Source organism: Aulonocara sp. 'chitande type north' Nkhata Bay, linkage group LG1, assembly GCF_057382095.1.
Source record: "Aulonocara sp. 'chitande type north' Nkhata Bay isolate Kocher_YH1m ecotype deep benthic linkage group LG1, A_spYH_male_GT1.1, whole genome shotgun sequence".
NCBI lineage: Eukaryota > Metazoa > Chordata > Actinopteri > Cichliformes > Cichlidae > Aulonocara > Aulonocara sp. 'chitande type north' Nkhata Bay.
The window spans coordinates 13,735,586-13,753,512 of NC_141344.1; the positions used below are offsets into that span (position 1 = coordinate 13,735,586).

At 37.9% G+C, this 17,927-nt stretch overlaps 1 protein-coding gene across 2 annotated transcripts in view; it reads right to left on the reverse strand.

The window, feature by feature from the left end:
- Nucleotides 1-17,927, reverse strand: part of mdga1 (MAM domain containing glycosylphosphatidylinositol anchor 1) — a 194,631-nt gene that overhangs the window by 56,278 nt on the left and 120,426 nt on the right. For both annotated transcript variants that reach the window (XM_086278667.1, XM_086278585.1), the window contains exons 7-9: nucleotides 11,645-11,914; nucleotides 6,359-6,688; nucleotides 4,705-5,004 (exon numbers count right to left, since the gene is read on the reverse strand). In XM_086278667.1, coding sequence (XP_086134793.1) covers nucleotides 4,705-5,004; nucleotides 6,359-6,688; nucleotides 11,645-11,914 — 900 coding nt within the window. The remainder of the gene's footprint in view (nucleotides 1-4,704; nucleotides 5,005-6,358; nucleotides 6,689-11,644; nucleotides 11,915-17,927) is intronic.

Below are 17,927 nucleotides of genomic sequence, written 5' to 3' on the forward strand. Positions count from 1 at the left end.
GACCAGCCACTGCTGCCCTGGGGTCAGCCAAGACACAACACAGCCAAATTACTGTGCCACAAATCACCAGCCAGCTAGTTCACCCCTGGCTAATCATGTAGATAATAGACAAGATGCTAATGGTGGTACTGCAGTACTAACGTTGATGAGATCTGGTGTTAAGGCCCAGAGGTGATACAGCATGACTAGCGCCCCTTATGAATCAAGTTTATCAGACACAGATGTGTAATTATAGTCTAATCTATGTTATGCCTGTAATTTAGACAGACAGAATGAGCTGCAGTATGGAGGGAAGAAAAAGACGGTAAGATAATGTAAAGCAAGGAGCAGGGAGGGAAAGAGAAACAGAGATCCTGTTATTGTGCTTTATACAATATCAAAATCTCCGGTTGGCTGACAATGGAGGTGTTGATATGATTAAACAGAAACCTAAACCTGCCTCTACAGTATAGAGATTAAAAATAATGGTTAAAAACTCTCTTCTTTTTCTGTCTTATAAAGTCAATGTTAATAGTGTTACTAATTAAATTAATAATATATGTCTATTACTAATTGATTACGCTGAGTTGCACTCAATTGAAAGAAAGATGCTAGACAAGTAATGTTTTATTTACACACAGATGTTACACCTTTTTAAAGACTAACGTAATTTAAGTTTAAGGATTCAGCAGCTTCTGCATTTTACACATCAGAAACCAGAATAGATAAGCTGAGAGCTATAACCTGCCTGAACACATTATCCATTTAATACATATTCTTGAAAGCTAAAGAACTGAAGAAGATACATTTAAATTCACTATGACTAAAACTTTCAATAATATTTTTTTTTCTTGTTGCTGTTGTTTATTTTGCTACGGACGGGTATACACAGCCAAACCAAATTCTTGTTTGAAATCAGTTTACCATTCTATGCCAGCACTCCAGTCAAAGAAATGTGAGTAAGCACCTGAATGCTAAAAAGATCGCAAACCACCAAAGCATTTAACGTCTCAGCCACTAGGTTGTCTTTTGGCTTATAGTCTAGATTCCCAGCATGTATCCAAAGTTCTTCCCACAAATGCTAACTGGGTGTTGTGTACTCTGTTACAATTACTGCCTCTCTGATCTCTCAAAACTAATGTTTAGCTACTCCCTACACCCACAGCTATGTGATGATGTGCGACGCTGAGGGATGTGTAAGTGGTCAAAGGTCATACTGTAATCCTAGTGGATTGATTAGTGTATGGTCACACACCCTGCTCCCACTTACAGCACATATGCATACTGATTGCTGACTTTGGAAATAGATAAGAAGGATAAAGAAAAAAGGCAAAACGTGGAGGAATGGCAATAGAAGCAAGGAGGAAAACAGAGGTGAGTTATACGTTGGTATGTAATCAATTTAGAAATCATTAAGCTAGCACAGTTCCCTTTCTCATCTAATATATTCATTTCAACAACTGCTCAAGTAGATTCCACTTTTTGTGGTTATTTTACTTTCTAATTAAACTTTTCCCCCCCAAAATTCTCCAGAGCATTGCTTTTGCATTTATTTGCTTCTCATTCAGGACTCATAGCACACTGTTGCAATGTTTCATAGTCAAAAGACTATAATCCATGTAAACACACCATCGCTATCCATCTTATTGAATGCGAAATGAATTCATCCGGGAATGCAACACTGACCAAGCCAAACATTTACAGTGCACAAAGAGAAAATCAATTTACATGAGACTGAGAGAGGAAGGTAGCATGCATGAGGGGTAAGGAGGGATGAGAGAAGAAAGGATCGCTCTTAAAGAAGAAGACAAAGAGGAAGACAAATGATAGGGAACGTGCAGTGTGAAAGTGAGAGAAGTCAGTGATTGAGTATGGGAGGTGGGGAGTGAATGAGAGAATGCAGGATGCAGAAAGAGAATGACAAGACAGAGAGAGGTCTTCTCTCATGGCCAGCAGTTAACTGATTGATGATGATGAGAATGGCAATGAGGAAGAACAGCCACCTCTCCAGGAGGGAAAAAAGGAACACTGGGCAAGTATAGAAGTGATACAAGGCAAAAGTGGGAGTGGGAGAGGCAAGAGTGGAAACAGTGGCGAGCATCTGCCTATCCACTTAATTACATCGGCCTTAAAAAATGATGCCATCCTTCCCTCACATCAATCAACAGTGGTAAACAGAATAAAGCAAAGAAACGTGATAAAATAAACAAATTAAGTCAGGGGACAAAGGCGCAGCTGAATAAAAGTGGGAAATTTATTTTCCACAATTTGATTGGCTGCACTGAAATATGTTCTTGTTTCTCTATTTGCCAACCAGTCCCTCGCTTTGTTAGCACCTTCTCATCCTCTCTTCCCCCTTCCCCCCATCACCATCCATGCTTTCCTGTTTCAAGCTCTCTCTTAACCCCGTTATGCTCACTCCTATTCCTGCTCATGTAGCTGTCTCGTTGCTCCGTTTCTTTCGCTGTCCATAGTGCGGTGGCCACCTGGTCCATTAATCAGAGTTGGCCAGTGCAGACAGCAGAGCTCACAGAGTGTCGCCCTTGCACCCTGCCTGCATTAGTAAGCCCTGTAAATCCGCCTTGCAGAGAAGAGGGGAGGAGAGGAGAGGGCTCTAATTTGGGCTTGTATTTATCAGGTAGGTCAGTAAATAGGTGGGAAATTGGTCCTTTACTTCCTGATAAATATACAGTTTTTAGGAGAGATAAAAGAAAAAGCCTTTGACTTTTTTGGCAGAATGAACAGTGAGAGTTTTTTTTTAAATCTATGAATGAAGCCATGGAAATAAACAATTTACTTTCAGTGTTACAATGTTTCAATGTTCCTTGACAACAAAATAAATACATATACAATTTATCAATGACTGTTTACCTCAAAACTGACTTCACAGATTGACTACCATGCAAAAAAATTATCTATGTATCAACTTAAAACAACTGTCTAAGTCAACTGGTTAAAAATATACTCAGTTTCTTTAGTATATACCTAATATACCTATATTTATATAGAAGCTATATATACTATATCTACAATTCCACAGTGTCTAACTCTTACAACATTAACATAAATGAGAAATAAAAGTTATGTTTTTATTCAAGTAGTTGAAGGAAGAAGAGATATTCTTTTAAAGGGCTGAAAGTTTTGCAAAAGGCTTGCTCAGTTTTACACATATGCAGGCTGATGTGTAGTACTCACACATTCCATGACTTAGCACTGATAAGGGCTGTCAAAGTTCCAGGATGGTAAAAATAAGTAAAAGAAGATAACCTCATGGGAAGGAAAAAGGTATCAAAATGATGCGTTACGTTACTAAGACACATCCTCTCCTCTCTCAAAGTAGATCCTCTGGGAGTTTTATAATGACAGACCTCAGTCGAATGTTCACAAAGGGAAAGCAGTAGGTTTAGTGAAAGCTGCCTCTGAGCAATAGAGGTATGTCCTCATTTGCTTTCTGTTCCACCTTTTACAATTTCTTATCTGCTGATAGGGTCCATAGTTGTTAGTGAAGTATAACTGTTATGACTTCAATGAGGGTGAGAGAAAGAAAAGTGATTATTTAAATTTAATGGAAAAGTAAAATAATTTAAAAAAAAAAACAGGATATGTTCTTTAATTTACAGAAACAGGTCTCTGTTGGAAAGTTGTCAAAATGATTTTTTCTCTACGTGTTTCCACTCGCTGCCCATTAGTAAGCATGTTTTTCTCCCCTCTTTAGTCGCTACATGCTCCCCTATAAGGGATCACAATACTTTGATCCTCTGCTAAAATTTTGAGTTAGCCCACTTACAAAGAAATAAAAGGTCATTCATTTTTGCCGTATGTTCATTTTAATGGACAGAGAGACAATATTAACCTAAAGTCCAGAAATTAGCGTGCACCTGTCCAGTTAATTCATTTCTTCCGTTCCAACCTCTCCACCACAATGGACAAGACCAAAAAGCTGTCAAAGAACAAGATTGTAGAGCCTGACAAAGCTGGAATGAGCTACAAAAACATCAGCAAGAACCTTGGTGGGAGGATGACAACTACTGGTGTGATTATTCAGAAACCCAAGAAATATATACACAGAAGGAGCTTGTCAATGATCCAAAGGATTTCAATCCTGTAGTAGCCCGCTGCTCAAGTTTGCTAGTGAACATCTAACTAACAGGAGAAGGTTGCGGTCAGATGACAACAAAATCAAGCTCTTTAATATCAAATTGCCGCATTGGCGGTAGGAAACCAAATGCTGAATATGACCCAAATAAGACCATCCCCACAGTCAAACATAGAATAATACTCTGTCTCTTTCCATTCAATTCAACCTTCTACTAAAAGTTAAAGACTGTTCAATTCTTTGTAAGTAAGCAAATTTATAAATTTAGAAATGGATTATGAAATTATTTCCTTGATTGTAACTGAAAACTTTGATCGATTAATTGCAGAAAATGTAAAATGTGTGAGATGCAATAGGTTAGGCACCTTGCACTCTGAAGTTAAACAGCCAGTTTCCTTCCTAGCTTCTGTGACGCCTTCAGAATCATTAATTTTTTTGCTGGTGTTATCATGTATTATCGTGCATTTTCCTAATAGTACACAAGCTGCACCCAAAAAAGTATTTGAAAAGAGTTTACACTAACCTAGACTTACTGACACCAGGATATATTCTTAATCTGAGAGACCTGTATTCAGCTTAAGCCAAAGGATTTTGGATGTTGAACTGAAAGTACGCTGATCCATACTTACACTGCACATTGAGTTGAACCTGTGCCTCTCTGCGTTTAATGTTAAGCCCATTGTATGGAGCAGTCTGGCACCTGTATGCCCCCATCATGTCCCGGCTAACGTTCTTTAGCCTCAAGCGACCATCAGGCGTCTCCACTGTGGGCTTCCCCGAGGGCATTAGCAAGTCCTTTTCTGTCCGTGACCACAGTATAGGAGGACGTGGTTTGCCATCTACGACTAAGCACACCAGTTCGGCATTACCTCCCTCTCGCACACTTACAGCCTGACGTCCGGGTGGAACAGTCAGCACTGGAGGAGAGACTGGGAGAAAGCAAAGACAAAAAATGCAAGTAAGACAAAGTGTGAATTTAATTTTTGTCATTTCCATATAATCTGATCAGATAATAATTCTTGTTTAGAAATTGCTATAACAGTACTATATATATATATATATATATATATATATATATATATATATATATATATATATATATTTTTTTTTTTTTTTAAGAATAACAGTTCCTTAAACCCTTGGCTATTGTTAGAGTTTCCACTTTAAAATATCCTCCAACGTAGTCAGTAACATTAGAAAAGTGTAAGCACGAATACATAACCTTGGGCTCTAAGGTTAATAAAGTAATCCTTGTCCTTGTTGCCAAGCTAACGAGAAACTGGCACTTTTTTTCTGGATCAAAAATAAATTTCAGATTAATTAACAAGAAGTCCGAGGGCAAACATGATTTAAAATATCAGATAGTGCTAATGGATAAACTGGCAAAAACTAGGGAAACAGAGACAGATGGACAATAAAATTGTATGACAGGCACTGACATTTAAAGAGCTGATTTTATTAGACAATCGCACAGTTTTAATGACATGTGGGAACATTAAAAATATTATTACTAGGATTAAGTATATATTATGATTTAAAACACACAAGAAAGAATACATGAACACACACAACTGAACCATCAAAGCAACAAGCAGTGCAAGGCAGAGGTAGAGAGGGAAGAAATGGGATAAAAACTGTCTGAATGAAGACGCTAACTTTCAGTTGTTCCATTATTCACAAGGGGTTGCAGCACAGCGGGTAGCTCTGCATATTTAATTTGTAATTTTGAGATGCCCTTCTTGGTGCAACCACAAATGGATTTCCTGGAATCACACCTAGGATCTTTCAGTTGTTAGGTGAATGGGTAAACCACTAAGCTATTATGTTTTAACATGTCACATGATGTAAAAACACAGATTGCTAGAATATTTAATCATTGGCATGAGATAGTGTTAAGATTCATATAATTCATGAAAAATTACACCCCTTTAGATTTAGGAAAAACTGTTTGTTTTTTTTACATACTAAATGTACTGCTTAGGTTAAGCAGCATTGTGTACCTGAACATTTGTTCAATTAGTTTATCAGTCAACTCAAACATGTTTGTTTTAGAAGTTTGTTTATTCCACAAACAGCAACTGCCTAACCTCTATTAAGTGGTTGCCACCATACATATTTATTAATGACGATCAAGAGCTTAATTAAATGCATGGGCGATTTACAGCTAACCGTAACCCATTTGAATCTGCATGTGTTCGTGGCCTTAATAGACAAATATTTATTGAGCCATCATTATACATATACATGTACAAAGAATAACAAGGAAAAAGGGGAAACTCTTACCGCTGTTTTGAGAAATGTTGACATCAACACGAAGCTCTCGCACTGTGCTGCCTGAAAAGCTGGCCATGCAGCTGTAGGTGGCCAAGTCTCTGAATTTCATGTCCACAATCTCCAGACTGCTGGTGCCAGGTGCCATGTCTGGGTCACTGCGCAGTAAAATCAAACTATCTGAGTTGAAGACTGGTGCCCCGTTCTTGTACCAGGTATAGTTGACCTTGTCCTGGGGGGTGGCATCAACATGGCATGAGAGCTTAAGGTCACGACCCATTTGAATGGTTTCACTGTCCTTGTTAGAGTCTGGTGTAATTTGGAAGGTGAGGTTGCTCATTGCTTTTTGTGGTGGTAGAGAGGGAAAAAAGAAAGAAGAAAATTTTTTAATATTTGTTACAATATAAATGCATTTGGTACAAAATGTACTAAAAAAAAAATACAAAATTAAAATAATAATGCAAAAAAAATTAATAAAAGGGATAAGCATGACTAGGTATCACTGGCAAGGTCTGTCTTTTTTTCCCACTACTACAGTTGCTAAATGCTCTTATTTATCTTTTAATTTCCACTTGGTCTTTACTTAATTTAGAGTTTTCTGTAGTTAAACTATATATATAGTCCCTAGGAAAACAGAAAAGCACAACTAGTGATGTGCGATACCACTGATTTTCTTTCCGATCCGATACCAAGTAATATTCAGGGTGGTATCGGCGATACTGATCCGATACCGATACTTTGTACAAAAACTTATTTTATTTATTGTATCTCAAATTATAGCGTCATAATGATTACAGGACATCAGATTATTTGTTCTTATCACTTAATAATGCAGGGTTCTTCATATAGAAATAAAAAAAATGAAGTTGTGCTATTTGAACACCTTGCCTGCCTGCAGCACTAAAGGACTCTGTGAGAGACGTCTGTCTCGCCCTAGCAGCACCTGACTCTCTCCTCCTCTTCAGTTCACCTCAACATACGCTCGTCATATTCTGTGATATGATTTACTCTGAGGTGTTTGACAAGGTTAGTGATGTTGCCACAACCATACATGCCAGCCCTCCCGATTTTTCCGAGAGAATACCGAATTTCAGTGCCCTCCCGAAAATCTCCCGGAGCCACCATTCTCCCAAATTTCGACCGATTTTCTAGGACAACAAAATTGAAAAATCATATTGCAGAATTCATAGCGGGCCCAGCCAATTCTGATCGTCTTCAACCCCCCCCCTCTTTCCCTATTCGGGTTAAACATGATATATAAGTCACTTTGATAACTTAAAAATGTTATTGTTTGGCTTTTTCAGTGTTTTATTTGTTCGTGAGTAAATCGGTTTGGCTGAGATTAAAGTTATTAGATTTGATTAAATTAAATTTGACTTTATTAATCCTTCGGAAGGGTTCCTCCGTGGTTTTCACACAGCTGAATAAACGTCAAACAGAAAATGGTTAAACATAAGTGTGAGACGGTCGAGAGTTTACGTCAGTTCCCGGTTATATTTTAGATGGCAAGGAGCAGACGGCTGAGTTTCACTCCACCGAGGGAGCTCGTGACATACTACCCGGCTTTCTTTAGACCGCGAAGGCCGGGTCCTCCTCTGAATTTGGACACTCCCGCTGTTTCCGGGCCGGCCAATAATAACGGTGACATTTAACGTATTTTATCCGATAAATAAACCCTGTAAAATGTATTCCCCCCCCCCAACAGCCCTTTTGAATGTCTCCCTAGTATGGCCACAACACCTCACTCTTGGAGCACTTTTTTTGCCACATGTATTGCAAACCACGTCTCAGCTGTGTGTGGAGGTAAAATACGTCCGCACATGACTTCAATTACGCTCAGCCATTGTTGCGAGTGCGCACGCCAAGGGGCTGCGAGACATTTATACAGCCGTATTTCGCACATGACTATGAAAGGCGGAAGAGAAAGTAGTTCCTTTGAATGTAGACAATCCGAATGTTATAGTTTCTTTCCACTGTGTTGCTGTTAATGATAAACTACAAATTAACCCTAAATTACTAAAATATCGATATTTTAATGTGAGAAATCGATTCTAGAACATAAATGATTGGTATCGGAGGAATCGATATTTCAGGATCGATCCGCACATCACTAAGCACAACCCAAGGACATACATTAATTTTTAGCACATTTAATCAAGGAGACACTGTAGAGAGAGTGCCCAGAGATACAGTGGGCATACCTCAACATAACCAGATGAAAAAATTAGCTCATGCAATCATTTGTTCAACGAAATCATTAAGAGATGTAAAAAGTAATCACATTTATGTAGTGCTTTTCTAATCTTACAAGTTGACCTAACATGTCTGTCTTTGCAATTCTGTGTACTGTCAGGAGAATCATACCAACTGTAAGTCATGAGAGTGGGAAAATTGGTTTAAGCTGAAATTAACCTGGAAGTTGAAGATGACCAAAGCAGAGTTATAATTAATGTAAAAGCCTTAATCTTCATCTCGCACACCCTGACCGGAGAACAACAAATACCACTTTCATTTATTGTTCTTTTTCAACTGAGAGTTTTGATTTGATATATAAAACTATTTTTAGATAGCAAATGCTTCTTGACATGTATGTGAACATTTTTTGCATCCCCTTTATTCATTGACACACTTTACAAAGGAACCAAGTACCGTAATTGTCGGGCTATAAGCCGCTACTTTTTGCACAAACTTTGAACCCTGCGGCTTTTAGTCAGGTGCGGCTTTTCTATGGATTATCCATGATTTTTGTCATATCGTAAGACGATTTGTTTTGTTTGTTCCGCTGTTGTACGGCACTACGTTGCCTGGCGGAAGGGCATGTGATCAGACACACAGTATCGGGGTTCAAGAGTGGTATGTTGGTCACATGTCCATCCGCCAGGCAACATAGTGCCGTACAAGTAGCGCGAAAAACGAACTTCAAAGTAGCGCTACATGTTCAGCCGGAGGCGTGGATGACGAGTGGCAATGAAATTGCGAAAAGCAAGTCATGCTCAACTCCACCGGTGGAATCTGACAGCGTGGAAAAGTGTGAAAACATCCACGATCACCAACGGATTTCGAAGGGCTGGACTGCTGCATGATGGAGAGGAGGACACCGCCACGGCCCTTCTGAGGGTGTTCGACTCTGACACTGTCAACGAGGATTTGTTTGGTTTTGAAAGTGACAACGAAGGAAAGAAGCTGAGAGTGGATGACGCAGCCACCCTGAGCCTGTTCGTATCTGACACTGGAGAAGAGGACTTTGGTGGTTTTAGTGCGCAGGAAGATGGTGGTGAATGACTGACTTTTCTTGAGCCTAAAAGGTAGTCCGAATCTATTTTTCTGGTGTGCTGTAGGTTATTGTTATGTACTACATTTGTTACTCATTTATGAAGCACAGTACATGTTTCGTACTTGTAATTACCGCTACTTTTACATATACCTAAAAAGTTGTGCAAATATGTACCCAGAACTTGTTTTTCAAAATATTAATAAAAGGGGTGTGTCTCCAAACAGCCATCTCTTTCCTGACAATTCCCTTTGTGCATATTCTCTTACATATGATAAGTCAACATTGAAACACCTGCGGCTTTTAGTCAGGTGCGGCTAATGTATGTACAAAACAGGATTTTCCCCTGATTTTAGCTTGTGCGGCTAATATTCAGGTGCGCTTTGTAGTCCGGGAAATACGGTATTTGGTTGTTCAGATTTTCCAAAAGTCAAAAATTTCATAGGAAAGGCAAATTATTTGAACGGTTGTATTCCATTCCAGTACAGAATAGTAAAGTGTACAAATTAAAATTAAAAAAACAAACAGAAGAAAAACACATTCGTGAGATCAAAAAGAAGGAACTGATACTACTCAATAAAAAGAAACTAAACAGAAGAATGCAGGAGAAGAAGCATGGTTAATACCCCCACCCCCAACACCACTAACAAAACAAAAAAAGAAAAAAATGAAGAGGTCGCCTTGTACCAAAGGAAAGAGGAAATTAGAGAAGAAAGAAAGCGAGTGAGAGAGGAAGAATCAAATTGTGAAGGAAGCCAAGACAAAAGGAGCCAAATACAGAATAAAATAACAGGGGGGTAAGGAGGAGGGGGGAAACAAAATCAAGGACAACGAGTAACTCTCACACTGTCACATTTAATTTTCAGTTTCAAAGGCTCCGTTTCCCCAACAGATTTCCATGTTGAATACAAAATAGCTCTCTGTTTCCCCACGAAGGGGAGAGACAGGGGGTAAGGAGGAGAGGAGAGCTTGATTTAAACTCCTTTGAGCTTGTTAACAAGATACTTGGGTGGAGCCACGGATATGAAGCAGTGACCATATGGCTAACATGAACTTGCGACTTTACCTGATTAATGTGAGTGCGTGTGTGCATGTATACTCCTTAAATATTTGGATGCACTTGTCTACCTACCTGCCTGCAGACTTTTTTCCTTTATGAACTCACTGACTGTGAATGTGTGTCTCTTTCAGCATCTTGCCACCTGCGCTGGTGTGACAGTGTGTTCAGGCCCATTAAGCTAACAGGAGAAGCCCATCTAACATACGCTCTCCACAGTGCTAACTAACAGAAGAGACTGTTGCTAATTGCTTCCACTCCAGTCTAACTAATTGCAGTGAATAAAGATGATTAAAGGGGCTAAAAATAGCCAGAGGGGAGAGAGAATGGAAGTATTCTGTATTCTAACCCGCCCATTCTGACAAGATTCACATCAGCTTCGTTAATGACGGATCAGCAGCTAGCTCCACACACTCGCATGCACGCGCAGACTCACAAATGTCAACGAATGAAGCTAACGAGGACTATACAGACACTTTGCATAAAGCAATTATCAGTTGTACGAGACTTCTCAATGAGAAAAGGATCCTGACTGTGCCTTTGTCAACTATTTTAACTACCCCCTGGCTAGCCAAAGAATTAAATGCAACATGATTTTTAGTTGTAAAATCAGTGAATGAGAAGCCTAAATTATGCAAAGATTTAACAATTCCTGCCAACCATATGCAGTATTATCACATGGGAATGTCACATTGCTATATGTTTTTTTTAAGTAATAATAATAAATACATGAGGACTGGACAATATTTAAAAAACACCAAAAGTCTCATTGACACATTCAGACTAATTCTGAAAGTATATCCAGAATCTTTTAAACAGCAATTCCAATTGAAAAACAATCTTTTGCAATTGTGCAACTGGAGCTAGTTTATACCAAGGTTGTAAAAAACACAAATCTAGATTTTATTTTATTTTTTTGCAAAAGCATCACCCCTTTTCACAGGTGCAAATACATACAAACATTACTTACTTCTCACAACGAGGTTGACGTTCTTGCGTGCAGGGTTACCCACATTGTTGACTGCCGTGCAGTTGTAGAAGCCTGCATCCGCTGGTGTGATAGCTCTCAAAATCAGTGATTCTCCTCGAACTTGAGCACTGAGGGGAAGAGGGCCAGGGTAACGTGACCACGTCACAATGGGGAGAGGGAAACCTGCTGTGACCTCACAGGTTATGCGCACATCCTGGCCAGGATCCACCACCACTGTATCATTCACTGACAGTCGGATCATTGGTGGACCTGTGGGGCACAGACACACGGAAAGAAACGAACAGACAAACAAAAGTAGTTTAAATGGGAACGATACATGTTTTTTCAGCGAAAAAATTAAGTTGTGAACATTTCTATTATGAGCATTTTTAAGGTATGACTTTACTGTCTTTAAAAGTTTCTTTTGCCTGCAATTGTAATAGAAAGTACGTATAAATATGTGCTTGTTTCAAGCTCACATTCGAGTTCAAGTTCACTTTATTTGGTCTTTTCAGCCATATTAAAATACACTGCAATGTAACTCTGTTTCACAGAGCCCAAGTGATGGGAAAAAATTTCAAAATGTAAAAGCACTCAAAACAAGATGGAGCAGTACAATAAAAGAGACAGTGCAAGGTCATAAAGTGCAACCAATAGCTGAGTTAAAGAATAATAAAATAGTGAAAGACATAAAAAGAATAGACGTGATACATGAAATGGCATAAAACATTACCAACACCAGACTTAAAAATAGCAAGATAATCACCACATTAAAACATTACAGTTCCTGTATCTCAGTGTCTGTTTGCTGTCTGGGTCTTAGCATGAGTCTTTGAGTATATAGCTTTTCTCCGTACAAACTAATCAGTGTACCAAAGGTAATTCAGGTCCCTGTTCTGCTCTCATATCATCGCCTAGTCACTGCCTCCATTTCCTATGACTGACCTAACAGAAAAGTACAAGATGACCCGTAATGCTACTGCAAAAGAGGCTGAAAAATGCTGTTGGCACAGAAAGAAATCAATTGGACCCTAGCATGTTCCAAAGGGGAAAAAAAGTGGCAGAGGAGTGAGGATAGGGACACATACTACACGACGGGGAAAAACTAAGTGTAAAAGAGTAAAAGACAACAGAGTAAAAGCTGGGGCCAAAGTTGAAGAGGGGACAATATGAAAAATGTGATATTAACCACCTACAATGATGTTTGGAGACGTACATCCAAAGCAACAGTGAAAACCGTGTAACGCACGTTGTGGTTTCCACATGCTATTTAGAATGCTGTCTGCACAAATATCAAATGGAAACATTAAGGCAAAGTTTAAATGGCATATCCTATACCACTTTTTCATTTATTTTGTTTCATATTTATTTGATATTTTCAAATCAGTTGCAATAAACATATATTTTTTAAATTCAGCTATTCAGGCGGTTGCAAGCAGGTCAAAGTTGGGAATTTAGAGTTATATAAAACCAGTAAATGGATATTTAGTCAATTTTGTGTACATAACAATTTTGGCTTCCTGTGTTGTTTAGTTTAAAAGGAGTCTCTGTCTTATTTGGAGCATCAAATATGGATTATTTTACAGTTCACGTTCAAAACACGTTTCATTATATATTCTAGTTCAGTGTAAACCTAAGCAGTCTAAGCAGCAGACTCAAATGGCTCTAGTAGGCTGCAATAGTATTTGCAACAACTTGTAATAGGTTTTTGCATATCTTGCCACAAGGTGTAGATGGGGTGACAGGAGGTTAACATTGAGAGAAATTAGCTTGTGACCAAAATGTCACCCATTTAAATCCTCCAAGTTGCCGCAGAAATCTTTTTGGTACACTAGAATAGAAAGGTTTTCACCTCCCTCATCAACTAGAGTAAAAACAGCCTGGGGCGAAGCAGTCAAACCACAGTTTCTTTACTGGAGCTGCTCAGTGGTCACAAGTCACTAATCTTTGGTTGTTACAGTACGGCTCTCTGGCTGGAAATCATCTGTGTAACTCTCCCTTAAACTATCTGGCTAAGTGAATGCTTAAAAAGAAGAAAAAAAAAGATTTAACTGGTTTTTCACATACAAACATACAACAAGTTGATGACTTTTATATACTTTTTTACTATATGGAGACATAAAATTAAAAGTAAACAATGTTTGATCTTAATATATATTTTTTGCAATAACTAATTAGCACACTGGTGAATGATGAGGGATGAAAGAGGCTTAGAGGTTTTTAAGGTATAGAGGTTTTACTGAATCCACAATAGTATGGGTTTAATTATAAGCAGCAATATGTGCAATCTGTCATCTGTGAAAAACACCACTAGCAATACTTCAAAAAGGTCCTTGAAAAACTGAAAGGGTTTTGACAATGTATCACTCTTCTACCACTTAAAAAAAAGAAAAAAGAAAAGTATTCATCTGTAGAAATCAAGCTGTCCTTTGTCGGAGTTCACTTATGAACGTGGACATTTAAAAGAGGCATCTTTATCATCTTTAACCCATATTTTTCTAGTTACTTTTCTTTGTATTTTGTCTCACATACCATTGTAATTGTGGGTCCTGATCAAGACAAAGTCATGACAGAATTTGTTGTATAGTGCGTATTCATATCATTTATGACAATCATTTATGATTTATTTTTCGTTCATGTATTTTTGTGGGACTAAAAGAACTGTATGCTATGAAAAAATATGCTCAAGCTGAAAAACTATGTTCAAGCTATTCAATATAAATATATTTAATAATCGACCTATCTGTCTATTGACTCATAATTGATTTAAGAATTCTCCAGCCATAATTTTAAATGGGCTCTGGAGGACAAGGAGTAGAAGAATTTAGGCTTTTATCAACCTGAGACTGTTAATCCTCAGTAAGAGACCAACCAATAGGGTACAGGAAGCAATTCATTCTAATAGACTTTATGCACTACATCCTCTCATCTAATCTCTCTCTCATTTTTTTATTTATTTATTTATTTTTTAGCAGATTGCAATCGGCGTAATGAAAGTGGTGCAGAGCTTTAACAAACAAGTTTACAGGTGCATGTTTCTGCTAATACAAGAATGTGCACAGAGCTCTACACACATTCTTCCACTCTAATGGGTAACAAAAAAGTGCAAGCAAGCACACATACGTACACACACACACACACACACACACACACACACACGCACTAATGGGATATCTCTTTAGCTAACCTCACTAGTGATGGCTCCGAAGCTGACAAGAAATTTCACTGGTGTAACAGCTGCAATCAGCACATAAATAGCACTGTCTACTCCCATTGTATCAAATCACAGCACTAGGAAAGTAAACCCCTGTGGGCCTGCAAACCCTTCTAAGCATTGAACAAACCTCAATGGAAGCTTTCACGCTTGGTTATGTGCCTGTTTGTTTAATTAATTTACAGTGAAATAAATTTATTTGGAGATGCAATGTAGAAAAGCCCTACTGTATGCTGATCTAATTGATTTTATCATTAAGTCTGAGCTGTCTGCACGTTTCTCCAGGTAGGGTTTGTACATAGTAGGTTAGGTTAATAGATAGGACATACATAGTTAAAACATAAGTCAGGTAAACCAGAGACTGGGTTTAAATAAAACAGTGGGTCTATACGGTAGCTCTATAAGGTACATGTTAAGAGTTTCTTCCTGCTCTGTTGTTACCCCTATGTCCCACAGCCTTTAAAGAGTTAAGACATCAACCAGAATATATATAGGACTGAACCCATCCAAAGACGACTGTTGGTGATTTATTCTGTCTGGGTGTAAAAATCACTTAAATCCATCAATCTATCAATCCATCCATTTAACCTCTTTTTCAATTCAAGGGCCTGAGTCTATCCAAGGTTTAATGGGCCGAGAGCTGGGGTACACAATAGACAGGTTATCAGTCCATCACAGTGCCATTCAATCCAGTGATGGTATAACAATTATAACATTTATCCATCTACATTGCAAAGTTATTTCTGCTTAAGGTCTAGCCTATTCACTTTTTAATCTCAGTTCACAACATTTTCTGCAGACTGTTGATGGGAGCTATCATTAATTTGCAAAATAAATAAACAAACTAATTAAATATTTAAGCCACAGGAAAAAAAAATGGAGAGAAAATCTGAGAAGACAAAGAAAAGTGAGAGTTAGGCAATGGGGAGGAACAGAGGATTTGAGAATTATAGCTTCAATTTCCTGGGGATGCGTGGGTGACGGTAACGGAGGGATCAGCCAATGCTCTTCCCAAAGTAATGGGATTTATGTGCAGCACAGTGGTTTACAACCAGGTAACAAATGCCTCTCTTTTCCATGCACACACTTCGACTTCCTCTCTTCCTTTAACTCTCTGTCAGTTTGTCATCTCCGTATCTTCAGTATTCTCTCTTTTCACGTCTTCGCATCTCTGTCATACCTCGGCCTCAGACTTCCATCCTGCATTTTTTTTTAAAACCCTATGGTTTGCTTTCTCTCTCACCGTCATCCCGTGTAACCTGTTTGAGATTTAATTTGTCTCTAAGGTAAAGGCAGAGGGGTTATTGGGGGGAAATTGACTGGAAATAAAAGCTTAAAGGTTTGGAGAGAGGTGTAAGCTGACAAGAGCTGTATGTTTGTGTATTGTACTCAGGAACAGCGCTTGTCACTATCGCAGAGTTAGTCAGAAATATGGCGGGATAGCAGGCTGGCCAATGGGTTTGGAGATCAAGTAGCAATCAACACTTTTTTGCTGATCATTGGTGGTAATATGAGTAAAAGTTTAGGGTGTGATTGTAAAATGAAGGGTTGGCAGCTATACAACAGAAAAAATATTCTGAAGCAAAGGGAAGGCTCGGTCTTGGAATATGCTGTTTATTTAAAGCTAATATAAAGTTTATTCAATTTCAATTCAGTTCAACTCAGTTTTATTTATATTATATTAGATCACAACAATGGTCATCAAAGATGGACAATTAAAGACATCCGTTTAAATAATATAATTTTAAACTATTTTAACCGTTGCAAAGCTACCGTGAGCCTCGAGTGATGAAAAAGAAGACAATTAAAATTGAATTTATATAAGAAGGAAATGAAGAAAATGAATATTTAATTTCAACTGCAGTTTTCAATCAAAAAAAGGCAGAGGTTGTCACTTTGAAGTCAAGTGTTTCTCAACAAAGCGTTTTGAAATATTTAATTGTAAGCCACAGACAAAATATTCTGACACAGCTGAATCCAATATAGAAATGCAAATATCCTAAAATATTCCAAATGCAATTTTTGTGTTGCTCATGGGTAAAAAAGTGTGAAAAAGTGCAATGCAAACTGTCCCCAAAAAAGACCGTATTCAAAATTCCTTGGATTTCTAAAGCTATATATTTTTTTAACTCTAAGGTTCAAATTCAGAGAAAATTCTCAGACTCTTAAAGCCCCGACCAATGACTTCACAAAAAATGATCAAGGCAGCCTTGAGAGCAAATCGATTCTTGCCTGTGGTGTGGCTGTACATATCCCCACAGTGATCCCCTAACTAGAGTGGATTTGAGGGTGATGAAGAAATGTCAGAGAAATTTATGAACTGAATGGTGAAATGTTTTACGTGGGGGTACACCATGCAGCCCGGACATACCATTCAATAAATTTTTATATTTCTATATAAATAATACAATTAAAAAAGTAAATATAATGGATGCACAAGCATCAGTTTTAAGACAATATTTTGCTTTTTAAATTCTGTTTAAATATATGTCTGGTCTCTCCCTCTCTCCCTTTCACATAACCCTTTCCTGGCATGGATTATAGCCTTACATAAAACTGACTGCACAGGTGCAATAAAATGTCCTACGAGAGGTTTTAGTGTAGTGAGGATTATTGCAGATTGCCCATTGATCTTCAACTTTTCAAGGGGGAATTCACTTGCAGTAGGATTAGCCTCCTATTGATAATAATAATATATATCGTGCAATTGTACAACTGCCATATTATCTTGAAGGTATAGTGTGGTATGTGTTATAATAATCAATAAAACACTAAATAAACTTGCACGTACAAATTAAATTCTCCCAATTTTTGTGTATGTGTCCTTGCTTCTTGTTGTGTGTTTTTTTCCCATAAAATGTGTTCCATTTATGTCATTGTAGCAGGAGGAAAAAATCTTCAAAAAAAAAATCTACATTGACACCAGGAGCTACATAATAAGTGGAGTTTCTAACTTAATCAAAGGCACACAGTAAGAACTTGTCAGAAGTCTGTGATCTATATTAACTGTAAATTATTTAACAAACCTGACAATTTGTGAAAGAAATTTCTACTTTTCAATTTCTTTTT